The sequence below is a fragment of the Panthera uncia genome (genome assembly GCF_023721935.1).
Source record: "Panthera uncia isolate 11264 chromosome A3 unlocalized genomic scaffold, Puncia_PCG_1.0 HiC_scaffold_11, whole genome shotgun sequence".
Taxonomy (NCBI): domain Eukaryota; kingdom Metazoa; phylum Chordata; class Mammalia; order Carnivora; family Felidae; genus Panthera; species Panthera uncia.
The window spans coordinates 72,287,179-72,308,197 of record NW_026057578.1 but is presented as its reverse complement, the minus strand read 5'-3'; the positions used below and the strand labels follow the sequence as shown (position 1 = coordinate 72,308,197).

General features: G+C 37.9%; 1 protein-coding gene across 7 annotated transcripts in view; it reads left to right on the top strand.

Moving 5' to 3' along the window:
• Positions 1-20,443: 20,443 nt before the first annotated feature.
• The window catches only part of CCDC88A (coiled-coil domain containing 88A), a 138,656-nt gene continuing 138,080 nt past the window's right edge, over positions 20,444-21,019 (top strand). For 3 of the 7 annotated variants that reach the window (XM_049651487.1, XM_049651485.1, XM_049651486.1), the window contains exon 1: positions 20,445-21,000. In XM_049651487.1, the coding sequence (XP_049507444.1) occupies positions 20,938-21,000 (63 nt within the window). In that variant the 5' untranslated portion in view covers positions 20,445-20,937. Of the gene's footprint in view, positions 21,001-21,019 lie in introns of all 7 variants that reach the window. The other 4 variants (XR_007462196.1, XM_049651490.1, XM_049651489.1 and 1 more) reach the window with 3 other exon arrangements.

Below are 21,019 nucleotides of genomic sequence, written 5' to 3'. Positions count from 1 at the left end.
ATCGTGTACAACGTTGTGAACATCCTTCCACATTCTTCATTGTACATTTATCTTCACATGTATCTTCAGTTCTCTGAATAATTTCCTAGAACTTGTAGGTCAAATAGATACGCATTAAAAAACAAAGCTTTGGGGCTCTTGGGTGGCTCAGTTGGTGAAGCATCTGACTCTTGATTTAGTCTTAGGTCATGATCTTATGGTTCATGAGTTCAAGGCCAAAGTTGCACTCTGCACAGATAGCATGGGGCCTGCTTGGGATTCTCTCTCTCTCTGTCTTTCTGCTTCTCCCCCACTCAAGCTCACTTGCTCTCTCTCTCTCTCTCTCTCTCTCTCTCCCTCTCTCTTTTTTTCTCAAAATAAACCTTAAAAAACCTTAATAAACCTTAAAAAAGCCACAAAACTTTGGGTATTAAAATTTGTCAAATCTACAGAAAAATTACATGAGTAATACAAATGAACCCTAGGTTCAAGAATTATTGACTTTCTCCACATTTATGTTCTTTCTCTTTCTCTGAATCATGTAAGAGTGATTTGCATATAATAAAAGTTATACTTTGTAGAGTCATTTTAAAATTTTAATTCTAGTATAGTTATCACAGTGTTATATTAATTTCAGGTGTACAAGAGTGATTCAATAGTTCCATATATTAGTCAGTGCTCATCAAGATATGTGTACTCTTAATCAGCTACACCTATTTCACCCATCCCCCCACCTACCTCCCCTCTGGGAATCATCAGCTTGTTCTTTATAGTTAAGAGTCTGTTTTTTGTTTTGTCTCTCTTTCTTTGTTCACTTGTTTTTTTCTTAAATTCCACATATAAGTGAAATCATATGGTATTTGTTTTTCTCTGAGTGACTTATTTCACTTAGCATAAAAGAGTATACATTTTAAGGCTTTTAATTCATTTGGCCAAAATGCATTCCAGAAAAATTGCACCAATTTACACCTATTAAATAGCATATGAAATTGTTTCTTTCCTATCCCCTATTCTTCCATTTCTGGCCAAATACCTAGTCTTAATTATTGTAGCTTTAAAATATTATACATTTTTATTACCTGGAGGGTCAAGTTTTCCTATATTGTCTTATTTTTAAAATTTTTATTGATTAATCACTCAGATCATTTAACTATCATTTTCAAAGATTTGAAAAGTTCCTGTAAAAAGCTACAGTTTATAAGTTAAAGATGGATACTGGGCAGTATTTTTATGGTGAAATGACATGTTTAAGATTTGCTTTAAAAGACACCAGCCAAAACCAGAAAAAACGGAGGTAGGGGTATAAATAGATAACAGAAGATCAGCAAAATAGTGTTAACTATTGAAGCTACATCATGGGTTTATTATACTAATTTCTCTATGTTTGAAATGTTCCATGCTAAAAGATAAGAGAAAAAGAAATTCCCTTAAAGATTTCATTAAAATAATCCATTAAATCAGAATCACTTGACATCATTACTACATAAAATCTTGCTCTCAATATTCACAGTATATTAACTTATTGGCTTAATCCCATAATAGACATAAAGTAGTTACAGAATTTGTAGCTCATTCCCTTCTAAAAAACAAGTTTATTAACTACAGTACAATATTCATGCATAGTTCTCTTTCTTTTTAGCCTTAGTGAATAGGTGTGCAAACTTTTTTGCCAGATGGTAAATATTTTCAGCTTTGGGTGTCGTACGCTTTCTGTTGCAACTACTTAACTGCAGTTATAGTGCAAAAGCAGCTATAGACAACATATAAATGCATAAGCATGGCTGAGTCTAATGAAACTTAATTTGCAAAAATAGGCAGTGGACTGGATATGGTCTATAGGCCTTAATGTGTCAAACACTATCTTAGAATATATAGTCAAAATATTGAAGTCTAGAGTTTCCTGGGTGAGTTTTTGTCTCTCTTAGCTCTTTCAGTATGATTAGGTTATTCATTTGTAATAAAGTTGGTTTCATTTGTTACTATTTGTATTCCATTTGTATTCCATATTATTTGTATGCCTCTCATATCCTGGTTGATTTAAATTATTTATTTTTTGAGTGTGTAAAATATTAACATGGTTCTAAAAGTCAGAGCTATACAAGGAAGTTAACCTCCAAAAGTATCAGTACCCTCTCAATCCTTCTACCCTGTTCCTACTCCTCCTCCATCATTTCTACTTTGCTCCCACCCACTCCCTGTAGGTAATCAACCTCATTGGTTTCTGGTTTATTCTTCCTCCATGCCCCCCTTCCTTTCTCTTCCCTTCCCTTCCTCTCGCTCCCCTTCTGCTTCCTTTCTTTTCCTTTTCTGTCCCTCCTCCTCTTTCTCCTTCTTCCACAAATAAACAGATACAGATGTATTTTATTTTCCTATTTTTCTTACATGAAGGTAAATGCTCTTTTTCACTCTGCTTTTTTACACTTAAAATTTTATTTTGAAATCAATCCCTACAGGTTCATAGAGATCTTCCTCTTCTCTTTTATAACTGTATAATATGCCTTTAGGCTGCTGTGCAATAGTTAATTCAATTATTCTAAGAGGAGTTACTTTGAAAAATTTACTTTACAGAGAGAGCACAAGCAATGGGGGGGAGGGGCAGAAGGAGAGAGAGAGCACGCACACATGTAAGACAGAATGAGAGAGAGAGAGAGAGAGAGAGAGAGAGAGAGAGAGAATCTTAAGCAGGCTCTACGATCAGCATGGACCCCAATGCACAGCTTGATCACGACCCTGGGGTCATGACCTGAGCTGAAATCAAGAGTTGGATGCTCAGCCAACTAGGCCACCCAGGTGCCTCTAAAAGGAGTTACTTTTAAATTACATACATTTTTTAAAAAAGCTTTTTACACAAATTTCCACATATCAAATTATAAGCATATATCAAAGTATACAGCTCAACGAATTTTCACAAATTGTACTCACAAGGTAACCGGTAACCAGTTCAAGAAACAGAACATTATTAGTACCTCAAAAGCCTGCCTTGTGCTTCTTTCCTGTTACTATTCCCATCCCCTATGGTAAGTAACCACTATCCTACTTCTAAGACTAAAGATTAGTTCTTTACAATATGCACTCATTTTTATCTGGCTCCTTTCAAGTTATATCGTGAGAATCATCTATATCGCTCTGTGTAGATCATTCATTCTTGTTGGTGTATAGTATTCTATTTATTTACCCGTTTAACTGTTAGTCGGCATCTGTGTAGTTCCCAGTTAGGGGCTATTTCAAATAGTGCTGCCTTGAGCATTCCTTGCCTTGAACATGCCTTTGGGACACACAGACACATGTATCTGTTGGATATTTACTTAGGAGTGGAATTACTGTATTATAGAGTATGCATATTTGGCTTTAGTCTATGCTCCTAACCAATTTTCCAAAATATCTGTTTACATTCCCACCAGCACTATGAGAACTGTGTTTGCTTCATATCCTCACCAATGCTTGGTAATTTCATTTTAGCTTTTCAGGTGGGTAATAGTGGTATACCACAATGATTTCCATTTGCATCTCCCTGATGATCAACAAAGTGAGGTACCTTTTCATATATTTATTGACCATCTGGATATGCTGTTTTATGAAGTATCTATTCAAGTCTTTTACCCTTTTCCTATTAGATAGTTTACATTTTTCTATTCTTTTTGAAGGACTTCTTTTTAGTATTCTGGGTATGAGTTGTCTCTTGATATCTTATGTTGAGTTCCCTGGAAGAAGATCCCTGAGATGAGGATTCTAGTGCAAGTGATTTATTGAGAAAGTGCTCCCTAGAAGGAAAGAATATGGGAGTATGAGAAGCAGAATACGGAAAGGGAAGAAGCCAGCCAAAGGTACGACTTTAGGCAAAGTCTCACTGAGGGTAGTTTCAGCCTGTCCCACAGGGGAACTCTGGGATGTTAGTTATACCTTAGAGTTTGTCTCAGATTGAGACAATGGAGCCAAGTTTCATTCCCCTGATACATAATTCTGATACATGCTACAACATGAATAAACTTTGAAGACATTATGTTAAGTGAAATACACCAGAGCAAAAGGACAGATGTTGTATGATTCCATTTATATGAGGTACTTAGATTAGTCAACTACATAGAGACAGAAACTATAACAGTTCCCATGGTTGGGGTCAGGGGGAGAGAACGGAGCTATTATATAATGGGTTTTAGTTTGGAATGATGAAAAAGTTCTGGAGATGTATAGTAGTGATGTTTGCACAACAATGTCAATGTACTTAATGCCCCTGAACTGTACACTTTAAAATGATTAAAATGGTAAATTTTATGTTATTCACATTTTAGCACAATAACAATTTTTATAAAAATTACAAGGGTCATGGACCATGACCAAGTGAGATTTCTCACTGGGATGCAAGAATGGCTCAATGTATGCAAATAAATAAATGTGATTCACCACTTTAATAGAATGAAAGATTTTAAAAAATGTGATCTCAGGGCACCTGCCTGGCTCAGGTGATGGAGTATATGACTGTTGATCTCAGGGTTGTGGGTTCAAGCCCCATGTTAGGTGTAGAGAAGAGATTACTTAAAAATAATAAAATCTTTAAAAAATTATCTAAATAAATGCAGCTAATGCATCTCACGAATCCAGTATCCTTTCATGATAAAAACTCTTTAAAAATTGGGTATAGAAAGAACATACTTCAACATAATGAAAGCCAGGTATGATAAGCCAGAATAAACATCATACTCAATGGTGTAAAAGCTTTTTCTCTAAGATCAGGAGCAAGACAAAGCTGCCCACTCTCATCACTCTTATTCAACATAATACTGGAAGTCCTAGCCAGAGCAATTAAGCAAGAAAAAGAAATAAAAGACATCCAAAACAGAAAGGAAGAAGTAAAACTGTCTATTTGCAGATGACATAATCCCATATATAGAAAGCCCATCAAAACCATTTTAGAACTACTAAATAAAGTTAGTAAAGTTGCAATATACAAAATCAGCATACAAAAATCTGTTACATTTTTATAAACTAACAAAGATAATCTGGAACAGAAATTAAGAAAATAATCCCATTTACAATAGCATCAAAGACAATAAAATATTTAGGAATAAATGTAACAAAAAGGTGAAATATCTGTACACTTAAAACTGTAAGACATTGATGAAAGAAATTGAGGAAGACAAACAAATTTAAAGACATCTCATGTTCATGGATTAGAAGAATTACTATTGGGATGCCTGGCTGGCTCAGTCAGTAGAGCATGTGACTCTTGATCTTGGGGTTGTGGGTTTGAGCCCCACGTTGGGTACGGAGATTACTTAAAAATAAAATCTTTAAAAAAAGAATTACTATTGTTAGGATGTGCATATTACCCAAAGTGATCTACAGATTCATTGCAATCCCTGTAAAAATTCCACTGGAAGTTTTCATAGAAATAGAAAAAATAATCTTAAAATTTATATCAAACCACAGAAGACCCTAAATAGCCAAAGCAATCTTAAGAAAAAATAACAAAGGTAGAGGCATCACAATACCTAATTTTAAGCTTTATCACAAAGCTATAGTAACCAAAACAGTATGTCACTGGCATAAGAATGGGCACATAGAAATATGGAACACAGGGCAGACCTCAGAAATAAATGCACACATAAGCACTCAACTAATATTTGACAAAAGAACCAAGAATCCTCAATGGGCAAAGATAGTGTCTTCAATAAAGGGTTTTAGGAAAACTGGATATTCACATAAAAAAAAAAAAAGAAACTGGGCCTCTGTCTTACACCACTGACAAAAATTAACTTGAAATAGATTAAAAACTTAAATTTAATACCTAAAACTGTAAAGCTAGAGGAAGAAAACATAAGGAAAAAGTTCCTGGACTTTGGTTTTGGCAATGATTGTTTGGATATGACATCTAAAGTGCAAACAACAAAAGCAAAAATAAAGAAGTGGGACTACGCAGACTAAAAAGCTTCTGCACAGCCAAAGAAACTATCTGCAAAATGCGAAGGCAACCTACAGAATGGGAGAAAATATTTGCAAACCATATATCTGATGAGGAGCTAATGTCTAAAATATATACGTAACAAGTGTTGGCAAGGAAGTGGAACAATTGGAACACTTGAGCACCACTGGTGGGAATGTAAATTAGTACAGTCACTATGGAAACCATTGTAGAGGTTCCTCAAAAAATTGAAGATAAAACTACTATATGATCTAGTAATGCCACTTCTGGGTATGTATCCGAAGGAAAGGAAATCAGGATCATGAAGAGATACCTGTACTGCCATGTTCATGGTAGCATTATTTACAATAGTCAAGACTTGGAAACAACCTAAGTGTCCATTGACTACAGACAAATGTTGAACAATGGAACATTATTAAGCCATAAAAAAAGACAGAAATCCTGCCCTTTGTGACGACATGGATGGACCTTGGGGGCATTGTGCTAAGCAAAATAAGTCAGAAAAAGACGAATACTATATGTTCTTACTTACATGTGAAATCTAAACATCTTTTGGAATTAGAGAATAGAATGGTGGTTACCAATGATTGGGGAGTGCAGGAAATGGAGAGATGGATACAGCTATAGGATGAATAAGCTCTGGGGATCTAACATACAGAATGGTGACTATAATCAACAATACTTTATTATATACTCATAAGTTTTAAGAGAGTAGATCTTAAACTTTATCACCACATAGAAAAGAATGGTAATTATATGAGGGGAGGGAGGTGCTATCTAACCTTATTGTGGTAATCACTTTGCAATATATATGTGTATCAGATCATCACATTGTGCACCTTAAACTTACATATGTTATATGTTAATATCTGTAAAACCTGGAAAAATTTTAATTTGTTTCCATCTCATATGAATTATATTCTAAAAGCTTTTCTATTGACATGCAAATATAGGTTTATTGTTAAGCAGGAATTGTATGTATATTGTAGATTATGTGTTCTATATATGTATACATGTATATGTATATGTACAAATACATGTATGTATATAAAATTGCATGTAATGTCTGTATTGTTAAGTGGGGAAAAAGAATAATATATATTGCCTATGATATTATTTTGTGTGTGTGTGTGTGAGTGTGCGAGTATGACAATTTGAAAGCATCTAGGTAGATGAGATTGTGAGTGGAATTTTTTTCCAATTGTTTTCCTTTCTCTTTTTTATCTTTTTTGTATTTATCTTTAGTGTCAGATTTTCCTGCAATGAAGACATATTCTTACAAGTTAACTTACATAAATATAAGTTATAGTTTTTGTTAGTGTGGTTAATACTGACTATATTGAGATGTATTCAATACACAGATGTGAATTGGCTGTGTTTATATTTTGTATGACACATATTAGTATTACTTATGAATTGGGAGCACTACATTAATGGTATTTTAATTTTATTTTTATTCTTATATTATGAGTTTCTTGAGATTCTTTTTTGTATCCTCTACTCTTGGCACCGTTACTGGCACACAGTTGCAATAGAAATTGAAATATTGTCAGCTAATGAAGTATGAGATAATGTCCTAGACAGTAATTTCCTTTCTTTTCTGCCAATAGAGGGCAACATGAACAAGTTGCTGGACTGGTGATAGTGTTCATAATCTCCTGTCTACCAACAAAGTTCAAGAAAGTCACTATTAAACTTGCAACAAACAAAAGCAGCATAAGCTGAATCTATAAAACTTTAGTAGGAGGAACTCCTGTCTGGTTTCTCTGCCTACAGTCTCACCTCTTTCCAACTACCCACTATGGCGCTGCTAGAATTTTCTTCTTGAAGGAGAAATCTGATCTCATTCGCTTGATTTTTTTTTTTAAGCTTCACTTGAACCTATTGCCTATAAGATAAAGGCCAGTTCTTTAGTATGATATTTCACTTTCTTACAATATGAATTCAACTTTCATTTCCCACCATTCTCCACCCCTGGGAAAGTATAGTTTAGCCACAGGAAGCTATTCATGGCTCCCCAAACACATCATGCTCTTTTGTATTTTGATGCACTGCTTCTATCATTTTCCCACCTCAAATTCCCTGAACCTCTTCTCCCCATTGAATGTCAACTTTTCATTCAAGGCCTAGCTACAAGTCACTTCTCTGTGAAGGCTTTATTGATTTTCCATCAAATCTTCCTGTAAATAGCACATATCATGCATTGCAGTATTTTAGAATAACGTTGGTCTGTATTTCCTAGCTGACTCTGATGTCCATAAAGGTACATGTGTCATAAGGAAACATCTTATGCATTTTTATATCCCTAGTGCCGGGTGCATAATAAATATTCAAAATGCATATTCACTGAACGGACAAAAGAAAAGGAACTAAGCAGGAAGTTCTCATTGAAAAAAAACACATCAGATAAAATTTAATATTGACATTGCAGCATGTGAATGGTGCTTCTCACAAGTTCAGAAAGCATCAAGTGTTACTAAAAGGTTATTTTTGAAATATGCAGGAATTTTTTGGTGAATTTTAATTTCTTCGCCTCTTCTCAGTGGCCAGATTTTTTTGTAGTAGTTGTCAAGAGGGGATCCTTTAATGCAGAAGTACAGGGATATTATGTTATTTACACTGTGAGACATCCTGGTAGCACCAAGTCACTTGATTTCTAGGACAGGTAGAATTCCACTTTCCTGCTTCTCTGGAGACAACGGATGATCTACAATGTGTATGTACTTGGCGCACTCAATAACCAACTCCAGTCTCATTTACGCCTTTATGCTGAGGTCAGCATTTAAGAGGCAATGAGGGGAGAGGAAGCATTCCTTTCGTGATTCCACCTCAGACTTGAGCACCACATTATGTTTAAAAACACATGATATATATGCCAGTAAGTAGACACAGATGATGTTTTGTAGAGGTAATCATTACTATACCATCTGTCAGGTTCTGCAGTTGGTTAAAAAAGAAAAGAAAAGAAAAGAAATTAGTTTGGCAGGACTTGCTCTTCACAAAATCATGTTGACTTTTGCCAATTCCATGTAATTTGATATGCCCTTGCAAAATGAGTAAAAGAAAAGTGCTTTCACATTGTGCTACAGGAAAAATATGGCCATTGTTCTTATGACCCTTGTTAAATAAAAAAAAAATTCAAGTATGAGTTAGATAGGGCCATAGTAAAAAAGAGAGAGAGAGAAAATATAAAAGGCAGAAATACCTGGGTAACTAATTCAGAATTACCAAAACTCAAAAATTATTTGTAGCTGTAATATAATTGACATACTATTGCCATATCTTAAATTAAAAAGAAGAGGGGTGAGATCTAAAACCGTCTGGAATCAAAATATACCCAATGCAGGACTTGGAAATCTGTTTTTTTAGACTTATGCTAGTAAATTTCCACAGAAGCTGGGCATGAGTTTATGAAAGGTGACATTAACATACAATATCTTCCTAATTAAGACTCAAAGTTTTCACATGATTAATGTATTGTGAAATATAGAAGATGTAGCTGACATTACCTACTAACATTATTGCAGCCAGTACCATGACCACTATGTTTATTTCACAATGATTTTGGAAGATGCTAATTGAACTTTATCAAATAGAAGTAAAGGTCCTAATTCTGATTTGTTATCCATTTTACTTTTATTAAACAAAATGATGAATAAGGATTTCAAGTAGAAATACATTATTTTTAAAAAATTTTTAAATGTTTTTTTATCTTGAGAAGAGAGAGAGAGAACAGGGGAAGAGCAGAGAGAGAAGGAGAGAGAGAATCCCAAGCAGGTTCTGTGCTGTCAACGCACAGCCCCACCAAGGGCTCCATCTCACCAACTGTGAGATCATGACCTGAGCCAAAAGCAAGAGTGGGTCGCTTAACTGACTGAGCCACCCAGGTGCCCCTGAAATAGGAATACATTCTAAATAAACGTTGATGAATGGGTTTAGTGAAGGTTGGTTTGTATGCAGTGCTTCCAGTTTCTGTTGAGTAGAGGACACAGATAAGAGAATCAAGTACCCCTTGGTTTTGTTTACCCCAGTTTTGTTATTTTCTTTTAAAATAATATCTTTTAATAAATTATATTTCCTTCTACTTACAAATCAAGTTATTTAAATGAAAGTTATGAAAAATTAATTATTTTCACAAATTTATTCATTCAACTAATATAGAACACCTACTGTGTGCAAGACACTGCAGGGCTCTGATGCTATATATCTGTCAGTTAAAAAAAAAAGATTTGGTTTATACCTCGCATTAATGGACCATATATGTCAAGCTATAAGCCACAAATTTTATGGCATTTTATTTTTAACACACTTATCAGCTCCCTCTGTTTCATCATGGCATTCCACCAAAGATTTAAGCTTCTAGTTTGAAAAGAATTGCCATCTTGTATGGCCATGAAAGGATCTGTAAAAATAGTGCTAGGTGTTCTCCTCATTTTTCACATGCAGCTCTGTGCTAGATAGTTTTCTTTTGGGGCCTTTAGTTTCAATCTCTCTTTCTCTGTACCAGGAGGCTGACCTCCGTGGACTGCATCATCTGGGTTCTCTTGCTCTCTGCTTCTCATGGTATTCAGCAGTGGGGGGCACTGGCTGGCAATATGAGTGAGAAGGACAGAGAGATTGGGATATTCTTTCCTAGTTTTTTCTTCTGCATCATGATGATGGCAGTGGCCCCATTCTCTGTGGACACAGCTCCTATCCGGTGGCTCCTCTTACAAGACTATGTATGGTCTTCCAGGATTCTGATAACAGTGTCCTCCTCTTGCCCCTTCAGGCCCAGGGGTGAAGCAGATGCCTGCTACTGCTCATCTTTGGGTGCTTTACCAGCCTCTGTTGGTTCACTTAACATCCCACACCTAAGTTACCCTTTTTCTAACTTCTGTTTAGTTAGGCACTTCCGGAGTACCCCCTGTTTCCTGCTGGAACTCAAGAGAATTCCACCCCCTCCCCAAATAATTTTATATCTGGGGAAAGGTTTTCAATGGTAACACGAGAGATTGAAAGCAATTTGAACTATATCTGATGCACCAGAATAATGGAATTCCATTTCCAAGCAACTTGAAGACCAACTCTTCTGCACTTCCAGAACATAATTATACAATACACTTGGATAGTCAATTTAATTGTTCATAAAGTTAATTAATTGACTGGAAAAGAATTCAATCCTGTTTTTTGTTTTGTTTTGTATCCAGTGTAAATACAGTGAATACTAGTTGAGAGGTTGACAAGCAATAGTCTAGGGGCCAAATCTGACCCACTGTTTTTTTGTAAATAAAGCTTTTCTACAACACAGCAACACCTATTTCTTTACACACAATCTATGACTGCTTTATGCTACCATGAAAGTGGTTAGTTGCAACGGAGACCTTATGGCCCACGAAGCCTAAAATATTTACTATCTGACCTTTTACAGAAAAAGTCTGCCCCCCTCTAGAACTAACCTATTGAATGATATATTTGCCATTTTATTTCTTTTGGCCTCATTTAGATACAATCTTTTCTGTGTCTTGTCTGCTCCATATGCTATCTCACACATATGATAGCTCAATAAATATTGATTCATGAATCAAGAAAGTGAGAATGCTCTGACAAATATAGAACTCATAACCTCAGTTTTATTCTAAACTCAGAGAATACATTTTTATTCTTTTGCAAGATGTATTAGCCAAGTTTTAGATATGGTTGTGGGAATTTGAGGTTTGATGTTTTAAAAATCAGTAAACTGGGGGCACCTCGGTGGCTCAACTCATTCGGTTGAGTGACGGATTTTGGCTCAGGTCATGATCTCACGTTTTGCGAGTTTGAGCCCTACATCGGGCTTGCTGCTGTCAGGCTGTCAGACTGTCAGCGCAGAGCCTGCTTTGGATCTTCTGTTCCCCTCTCTCTGCCCCTCCCTGCTTGCACTCTCCCCCAAATAAACAAATTTTTAAAAATACATAAATAAAAATTGGTAAGCTGGCAGTTCTACATATTTAACATATGATGAATATCTTTATTAAAAATGCATTTGAAGAAGTGCTTGCTGGTTCAGTTGGTAGAGCATGTGACTCTTGATCTCAGGATCATGAATTAATTTAAGCTGAGAGACATATTCAAATTTTGATCACTGTTATATTTTCTAATGGTGTTGTGAGAGTGGTAAGGTTTTTAAAAATAATGTGAAATAAATGCAATGATATATTAATCTCTGAGTGGTAGAATTATGGGTTTGATTTTTTATTTGTTTTTTTCTTTATATCACTGATTTTTCCAAACATGCCAATGAAATGTATTATTTTCATAATGAGAAAATAAGGTAATTTTTAAAATATGAAACATGTTTAGGGGTGCCTGTGTGGCTCAGTTGGTTGAGTGTCTAATTCTTGATATCAGCTCAGGTCATGATCTTACGGTTGGTGAGATCAGTTCCTGCACTGGGCTCTATGTTGACAGCATGGAGCCTGCTTGGGATTCTCTGTCCCTCTCTCTCTGTCCTTCCCCTGCTCTCTGTCTCTCTCAAAATAAATAAATAAACTTTATTTATTATTTTTTTAATATGAAATTTATTGACAAATTGGTTTCCATATGACACCCAGTGCTCATCCCAACAGGTAATAAACTTAAAAAACAAAACAAAACAAAACAAAAATGTTTAGTTCCATGCAACTGGATATTTTATATTGCAATTTTAGTTTAAGAAACCAAAAACAGGTATTTAAATTATGAAATCTGCAAAATAAAATTGAATCTGAGAATTCTTCTCAAGCTACTATTTAAATAAAACATCCAACTGACACATATTGATTGAAAATTAGGAAATAAAAAACATTTACATTAAACAATTTGTTAAGTTTAATGTGAATTTTAACTTTCAACAGCAGAACATCAAATACATCATCTCATATATCAGTGTATACATTTTTTATAGATCTTCATATTTTCATTCAATAGAAGGAAATAAAATGTCTTCAAATTTCCTTATTTATAATGGTTATTATCAATTTTAATTTGCATTATTTTGTATGAGAACAAATCTACAGTTTTTCTACGATTAGAAGCATTTAATTGTTTTAGCCCACACTTATTTTTAGTAGCCTAAAAGCACCAGTGTTTTATGTAGAAACCCACTTCCTGATTTACCTTGAAGGGAATGCCATGTGGCATATTCAAATGATGCTCTAAAAATGGTATTATTATACTTGAGAATAACCAGTTCATATTTTCTTTATTAGAAGGTCTTAAGCTTTCATGTTATGGTATGTAATTTGTCAATTATATTTCCATGGTCTTTACTGTGAGGGTAGTCCCTGCCACATGGAATGAGTCTATTTTATTAATGAACCATCATTTATTTTGACATAGGCTAGGTTCTGTTTTTTTTTAAAGATTTTATTTATTTTAATGTTGATATATTTTTTTAGAGAGAAAGAAAAAGAGAGAGCATGAGCATGGGAGGGCCAGAGAGAGTGAGACACAGAATCCTAAGCAGGGTCCAGGCTCTGAGTTGTCAGCACAGAGCCCAATGTGGGGTTCGATTTCACGCACCATGAGATCATGACCTGATCCAAAGTCAGACGCTTAACCGACTGAGCCACCCAGGTGCCCCTGAGATTTTACTTTTTTAAGTAATCTCTGCACCCAATGTGGGGGTCAAACTTACGACCCCAAGATGAAGAGTCTCATGCTCCTCTGACTGAGCCGGCCAGGTGCTCTGGCTAGGTTCTGTTTTATCTAGGTTTTAATAGGTATTGCTGATGCCTGTCTCTAGGGTGTAAATGGGTAGAAAGTAGAGGTTGGGAATAGGCTTACAGTCAGAATAAGAGAATGGTTTTTTTACCTTTTAAAGATCCATTTTGGGGCACCTGGGTGGTTCTGTCGGTTGAATATCCGACTTTGGCTCAGGTCATGATCTCACAGTTCGTGAGTTCGAGCCCCGTGTCCGGCTCTGTGCTGACAGCTCAGAGCCTGGAGCCTGCTTTGGATTCTGTGTCTCCCTCTCTCTGCCCCTTCCCCACTCATGCTCTGTCTCTCAAAGATGAATAAATGTTAAAAACAATTTTTTTAAAGATCCATTTTATAAAATTTGTCCTTTTCTATACTTGTGATTTTCTCCAGTAATCAGATTTCCATTTGCTTAGTAACTTTCCATCAGCAGCATTGGAAATAGGAATGAGTCACCACCTACTGCATGGGATTAAGGAATTAAAGGAGGAACCAAGCAAACATGAGGAACTGATCACATGATAGGACAATCACACCCTGGAAATACCTGGTAAGTAACCGTTAATTTACAAGATTATTTCATGTCCTATCACAGCAAACTAGTTAAAGGAATAGGGTAGCACCACCTCACCTAAATAAGACCAAGAGAATGAAAGTAAGCAAAAACATTACACCGAGAGACACTTTTAGGCATATCACAAATTCATGCACTTTAGTCATAAGAGAGCCCATTAAGTTCTCGCTCAAAACTTATTAATTCTTCTAGCCCGTTTTAACAATCTGTGAATTCCCTGCACAACAGAAAACGAGAAGCAGCAAATTAGAATGGGGACTATCAGTAGAGGTCTTGTCAGCAACAAAAACCAAAAGCCAAGAGAGAAAACAGGAAAGCTATTCAATGTAAAATTAAAAACTCAAAACATAGTTGTCTTGGGCCTGTGAATGTAGGTCAAACATTCATGCACTTCTCAAGAGCCCGTGAATGCGTAATTATATTGGAAGCACAACACAATCATTTAGGTCAATTATGAGGACATATGTGATTAATAAAAGGTCAATTTCTCTTCAGGATATGCTGTCCAATAAAGCTTAGACAATTATGACAACTTTCTAGAAGATTTGCATCAAAATGATAACAAGTGAAAAACAATTTGGGTGCTGAAAAGGATAAATACCATTATATGATGCTGAGAAATGAAAGAATATATGATGTTTACATATTCTCCTAAGCTTTTCTCTCAAAAAAAAAAAAAACTATATAGACTTGGGAAAAACTTATCTCGAAAGCCATTTATTTTATGATCTCAATGTCTTTTTAGTTCTTTAAATTCACTGGCAAGCAGTAATCACCAGCTTATGCCTCCTTCAGGTCATTAAGTTAATTAGAATAGTCTTTCTCAGAAGTTGCTCTGCTATGAGCTCTTGCCAGTTGTTAGGAATTTAAAGTCGTCACCATGGTTGAAAGAAGACTCTTTGACACATTGATAGAAGGTGCCCAAAATAGCAAGGCACTGTCCTAAATGCCAGGGACATAAGGATGAATTTTAAAATGTCACTCTCCTTGAGCCAAAGCATAAGAGACTGTTAAAAACTGAGAACAAACTGAGGGTTGATGGGGGGTGGGAGGGAGGGCAGAGTGGGAGGGAGGGCAGGGTGGGTGATGGGTATTGAGGAGGGCACCTTTTGGGATGAGCACTGGGTGTTGTATGGAAACCAATTTGACAGTAAATTTCATATTTAAAAAAAAAATAAATAAAATAAAATAAAAAATAAATAAATAAAAATAAAATGTCACTCTCCTAGAGTTCCCCATCTTCTCAGAAGAGCACATCAGCAAATACGTGCCATTACAGAAAGCAAGTTACAGAAATAAAGAGTGGTTAGATACTATGCAAGGCACAAAAGAGGAAGTGGTCAACTCGACCCGAGGAAGAGGAATGAATGCTTCACAGAGTGGCACTTGAATCCTGAAGGACAAATAGGAGTTGACCTGGTGAGGAGGCAGAAAAGAACATTCCAGATGGGTGTGATAGCATAGAATATAGTGGTGAATTTGTGATAGTTCACTTTGTTTGCAACACAGCATCAGGGCATTTGAGAGGAACCATTGAAAGTGGGCTGAGAGGAGGACCCCTCTCTCTGCCCTGTCATCTCTTTTCAAGTTTCCTTCCTTCTGTGCAGTTGACATATGGGACAGAGCAAGTCCAGTGTCTAAGCAGATGCCCAGTAAAAACTGAAAACAGTATGCCCACTTCACAGTTGAGGAAACTGATGCTCAGAAAAGTTAAACCACGTACCTAATCCTCTTCTCTTTCTCTCTCGTTGTATAATATTTGTCTTAAAACTAGAAAAGTAAAACGTATGCCTTCTATGTTCTCAAGTGAGTTTAAAATCTTATTCATTAGTTCCAGAGGACTTAAAGACCTTATTGAAAACTGTATGAGAGAATGGAGTTTTGATGGCATTTCTTTTTAAATATTCATGAAGTAATGGTGCCATTCTTTTTTAAAAAAAACAGCTTTTTTTTTTGGAAAATTAATTGACAATTCATCAATGTAAGATATCCAATTCAATGATTTTTAGTATATTCACAGAACTGTGCATCTATCACAACTTAAGAATATTTTCATTTTCTCAAAAAGAAACACTGCATCCTTAAGCCTCTAACCCCATTTCCTCCCAACTGCCCCAGATCTAGGCAACCACTAATCTACTTTTTGTCTATACAGATTGGTCTCTTCTGGACATTTTATATTAATGAAATCATACAATATGTGGTATTCTGTGACTGGTTTCTTTAACTTAGCATAATGTTTTCAAGGTTTATCCATGCTGTAGCCTACGTCACTATTTCATTCTTTTTTAATGCCAAAATATTCTGTTGTATGGATATAATACATTTCATACATTTATCAGTTGATGGACATTTGGGCTGCTTCCATTTTTTTGGCCATTATGAAAAATGGTGCCATTCTACTATTGTGTTTGTGTTATTTTTTAAAGTTTATTATTTAATTATTTATTTTTAAATTTTATTTTGAGAGAGAGAGATAGCGTGAGCAGGGGAGGGGCAGAGAGAGAGAAGGAGAGAAACCCAAGCAGGCTCCTCAGTGTCAGCCCAGAGCCCAGCTCAGAGCCCAGTGCAGGGCTCAAACTCATGAACTGTGAGATCATGACCTGAGCAGAAATCAAGAATCTGATGCTTAACTGACTGAGCTACCCAGGCACTCCTATTTATTTATTTTGAGAGGGAGAGGGAGAGAGAGAGAGAGAGAGAGAGAGAGAGAGAGAGAGCGCGCGCCACGCATGCGCACTGAGGGTGAGTGGGGGAGGGGCAGAGAGAAGGGAGAGAGAATCCCAAGCAGGCTCTGCCACTGTAACCGCAGAGCCTGATTTGGGGCTTGACCTGAGCTGAAACCAAGAGTGAGATGCTCAACTGACTCAGCCACCCAGGTGCCTCTGTGTTATTTTTATTATACTAGCCTATGGATGTGATTAGTTTTATAAATATGTGCCACCCAGGAACCCGGTTTGCAGTGAGTCTATCAGTTCCCATAGTAGGTCAAGACAGATGTAAATGTGGGTACTTTTGGTATACAGGTAGTATTATATATGTGCAATCTGCGGGGGAAGCCTCAATTACAAAATTCAGGGAAGAATCTTTCTCCAGTGATTCCTAAATGGGATCATGGTCCATTCCAAACATTTAACTTTTTTTTTTTTTAATTTTTTTAACGTTTATTTATTTTTGAGACAGAGAGAGACAGAGCATGAACGGGGGAGGGGCAGAGAGAGAGGGAGACACAGAATCCGAAACAGGCTCCAGGCTCTGAGCGGTCAGCACAGAGCCTGACGCGGGGCTTGAACTCACGGACCGTGAGATCATGACCTGAGCCGAAGTCGGACGCTTAACCCACTGAGCCACCCAGTCGCCCCCCAAACATTTAACTTTTGATTGGAAGAGAGCAGAGCAAATAACTTAGACCCTAGTCAGATGGGTATGATTTTTCCAAAGTCCTTTCCTGTTGGATTCAATATTCTAAGAAAGAATGAATTCAAGACAAATAAATGACTACCAAGTACAAGACAAAAATACCTGGAAGGAATCTTGAGTAATCTCTTCCTAAGTGAAAGGAGGTTAGGAGGAAACTTTTGGATTTTATCTTACAGGATGTTGCAATTCAAGGACTATTAAATTGTGTATAATGTACAATCCCTTTTGTGCCAGACAAAGAAGTTTCCTGATTGTACTCTTGAGATATTATAAAGCATTTCTAAGGTTGCTGTTGAGCTAGAGAATTGTGAATTGGTAGGTTTTCAAATAAGTTACTCCAGACCTCAGTCTGGTCTAAAGCTTTCTGTTTTTACAATTAACTCCTCATGTTTCTTTGTTGAGTGTGTGTGTGTGTGTGTGTGTGTGTGTGTGTGTGTAAAAGCTAAAGATAGACCAGGAAGCATCTGGGGCCTTTTGGCTGTAGAGGGGAATCCAGATTTCTGAGGGCTAGCTATCCACTAAACTGGATACACAATGCTATCTATATCTGTCCAAAATGCCCCTAACTTATTGTACTTTGTGTTAATACTATGAGTTTTTCATTTATGAGTGAAGCAGGTGGGTCTGTCTGAAGATAAACAGTATAAGGCATGAATACTTCCATGTTGTTTGGTTGACCTTCTGAGGGATTACGAAGAAAAGTGGGCAAGTCAAGCTTTGGGCTGCTCTGAAAGCCATGCTTTCTTCTTGATGTCAGCTCTCTTTTGGTCTGCATTTCCAAACAAAGGATTATGATTAAGAAACAGTCATCAAGGGGTGCCTGGGGGGCTCAGTTGGTTGAGCATCTGGCTCTTGATTTCCTCTCAGGTAATGATCTCACAGTTTGTGGGTTAGAGGCTCGCATCAAACTCTGCACTGACAGAGCAGGGCCTGCTTGGGATTCGCTGTCTCCCTTTCTGCCCCTCTCTCATGCGCGTGTGCTTTCTCAAAAATAAACATTTAAAGAAAAAAGAAAGAAAAAATCAAGAGCAGAAGGAAAAGATTGCTAGCAATCAGTATGACCCAAAGCTGCGTACTGGTCAGGTAATGCGAGATTCTACTGTGTACACAACATGCAAAGTGCCACATCAATGCAACCTCCTTTTAATTAAGACAATTTTGGAAGGGCATTTCTCTGGTCTCCACAGCAAGATCCTTTCTCCTGTAACTAAAGTAGGAAGGTTACATTTCAAGTTTTTTTCCTAAATATCCTTCATTTGGGGGAAATAATGATGAAAACATCAATAATATTTATGGAGCACTCACTATAGGTTGCCATTTAATTTAACGCTATTATTAGTCCCGCTTTGAAGAGAGTAAAGCAGAGAGAGTTTCACTTACTTGCCGAGGCTCACGCAACTGGTAAGTATCAGAGCCTGGATTTGAAGCAGACAGGAAGACTCTAGAGCCCAGGCTCTCACCTAATCAAGAAAATTTTCTGTATCATAACTTAGTGTTATAAAACATTTTTCCTGCTACTTTTTAAAATATCAGGTAAGTATTCAAAGTAGATTTATGTAAACAACACACACAGCAAAACTGTAATACTATCTTTATTTTCTCAAAAAAATTGTTTTACATGCCCATTTTGTACCAGGGAAAAGATTTTTATGTTCCTTCAAAATGAGGGATTTTGCTGGGCAACTGTTAAAATTACTTTGATGATTCCAGTCGTGCATCGCATAGAGATTTATGACAAGTATGTAATCTGTTTGTCACCCAACTTGGATGATTTCCAAATGTTTCCTTTTAGTAGTTCTTGATTTTGTTTAGATTTTTTTTCAATGGCCAAATAGTCAAACAACATTGTCTGAACCACGTTTGCTCCCATCAGGGAAAACCAACGTGTTGAAAGATGGCTTTGGTTATTTAAAATCCTACTACATTCACTTGCAACTTTGAAAAGCATTCATGCTTTAGTGGACTGGATTTTTAAAAGGAGAAGAAGAAAAAATAAAACCAAGTTTGAGGCTCAAGTCCCTCCTTTGCTATTTGCTGCATTTTTTCTACTCTTTGCGGGCAAAAGCACGCTGAACAGATCAAATCAAACTGTCCGAAAAAGGCTGTCTGCATCCCTCATGTCTAAAAGAGAAGGATTTCGTTCCCTCTCCTTCACACATCAAAGAAGGCACTCGGGGAGGAAATAAACCATAATTAAGCATGAGCGACCAAGCAGACAGACCCCTTCCTCTGCCTTCCCCATCCCCGCCCCCCACGCCCTGGCAACAGTCCTGGGCGCGAGCTAGGGCCGGCCACCGCAGCAGCTGCATGGAGCGCGCGTCCACGCCTGCGCCCGCCGCCAAAATCTGGGCGGCGGCGGGGCCGTCCCCGGGGGCGCGCTCGTTCGGGAGCGCGCTCATGCAGCGGTTTTCTTCTCCCACAATCCAGAGGCTGCGGCGCGGGAGGGGCGGAGAGTCGGCGGAAGGATATGGGCGCGGAGGGAGAAGCGCTCTCCCTTTGACGGAGGGTTCACGGCACTGGTTGGGCGGCGTGGAGCGGGGTGTGATGCGGCACTGCGGTTCTGAGGCCGTTACTCCGGCTCCTCCAGAGAGGGCGGTGGAGGAGGCTGGAGCGCGGTGGTGATTTTGTGCCAGGGCTTCCCAGAGGCGCGCTGAAAAGGCTACGGGGCTGAGGAAACTGGGGGGTTAGGGACACACATTCAAGCCCCCACCCCCCGGGAGGGGAAGGGGGCTGGAAGCGAGGCTTGAGGTCGGCGGAGGGATGGTGTCTGTTCGGGGGGAAGGGGCGAGCCCTGCCTGTCGTTGGTGAGGGGCTGCGGGCAGGCGAGGCTCCGCGGGTCGTAGCGGCTCCATGCCCACTGGTGGGTGGAACGTGTTGAGCGGGACGCGGAGGTCGAGCCTGGTGGCCGCTCGGAACCCTCAACATACTATCTAACGTGGTATTTCATTTAGCCCACGTTGGGATTAATTCATTGCGGGCAGCTTCGCTGGTCTGGCTCCTCCAGGAGCTGGGCAACCTTGACGGGCTTTTTGTCTTGCTGCTCCAGCCCCCTTTCCCTTCCTCCTCCTCCAGATGCCTTTTCTCTGCCCCTCCTCGCCCGGTACAGACATTTCCAGCGCAAGCTGCCGCTCGTGGCTGCTGTCGAAGCCGCTTCTCGGGATTTCGGCTTGTTCCCCTCTGGGGTGTTTTTTGAGGAGGGAGAGTTTTTCTCCCCTCCACGATGGGATTTTCTTCCTGTGCCAAAATGGACTTTCACTGATTTCTACTTACTTCTTCAACGTTTAGTGATCAATTCCCTAGGCGTATTTTTGTGGTAGTTCCCTTTTTCAAATACATTATCTGTAAAATGGAGAACGAAATTTTTACTCCCCTCCTGGAGCAGTTTATGACCAGCCCCTTGGTCACTTGGGTGAGTAGGGTGTTATTTA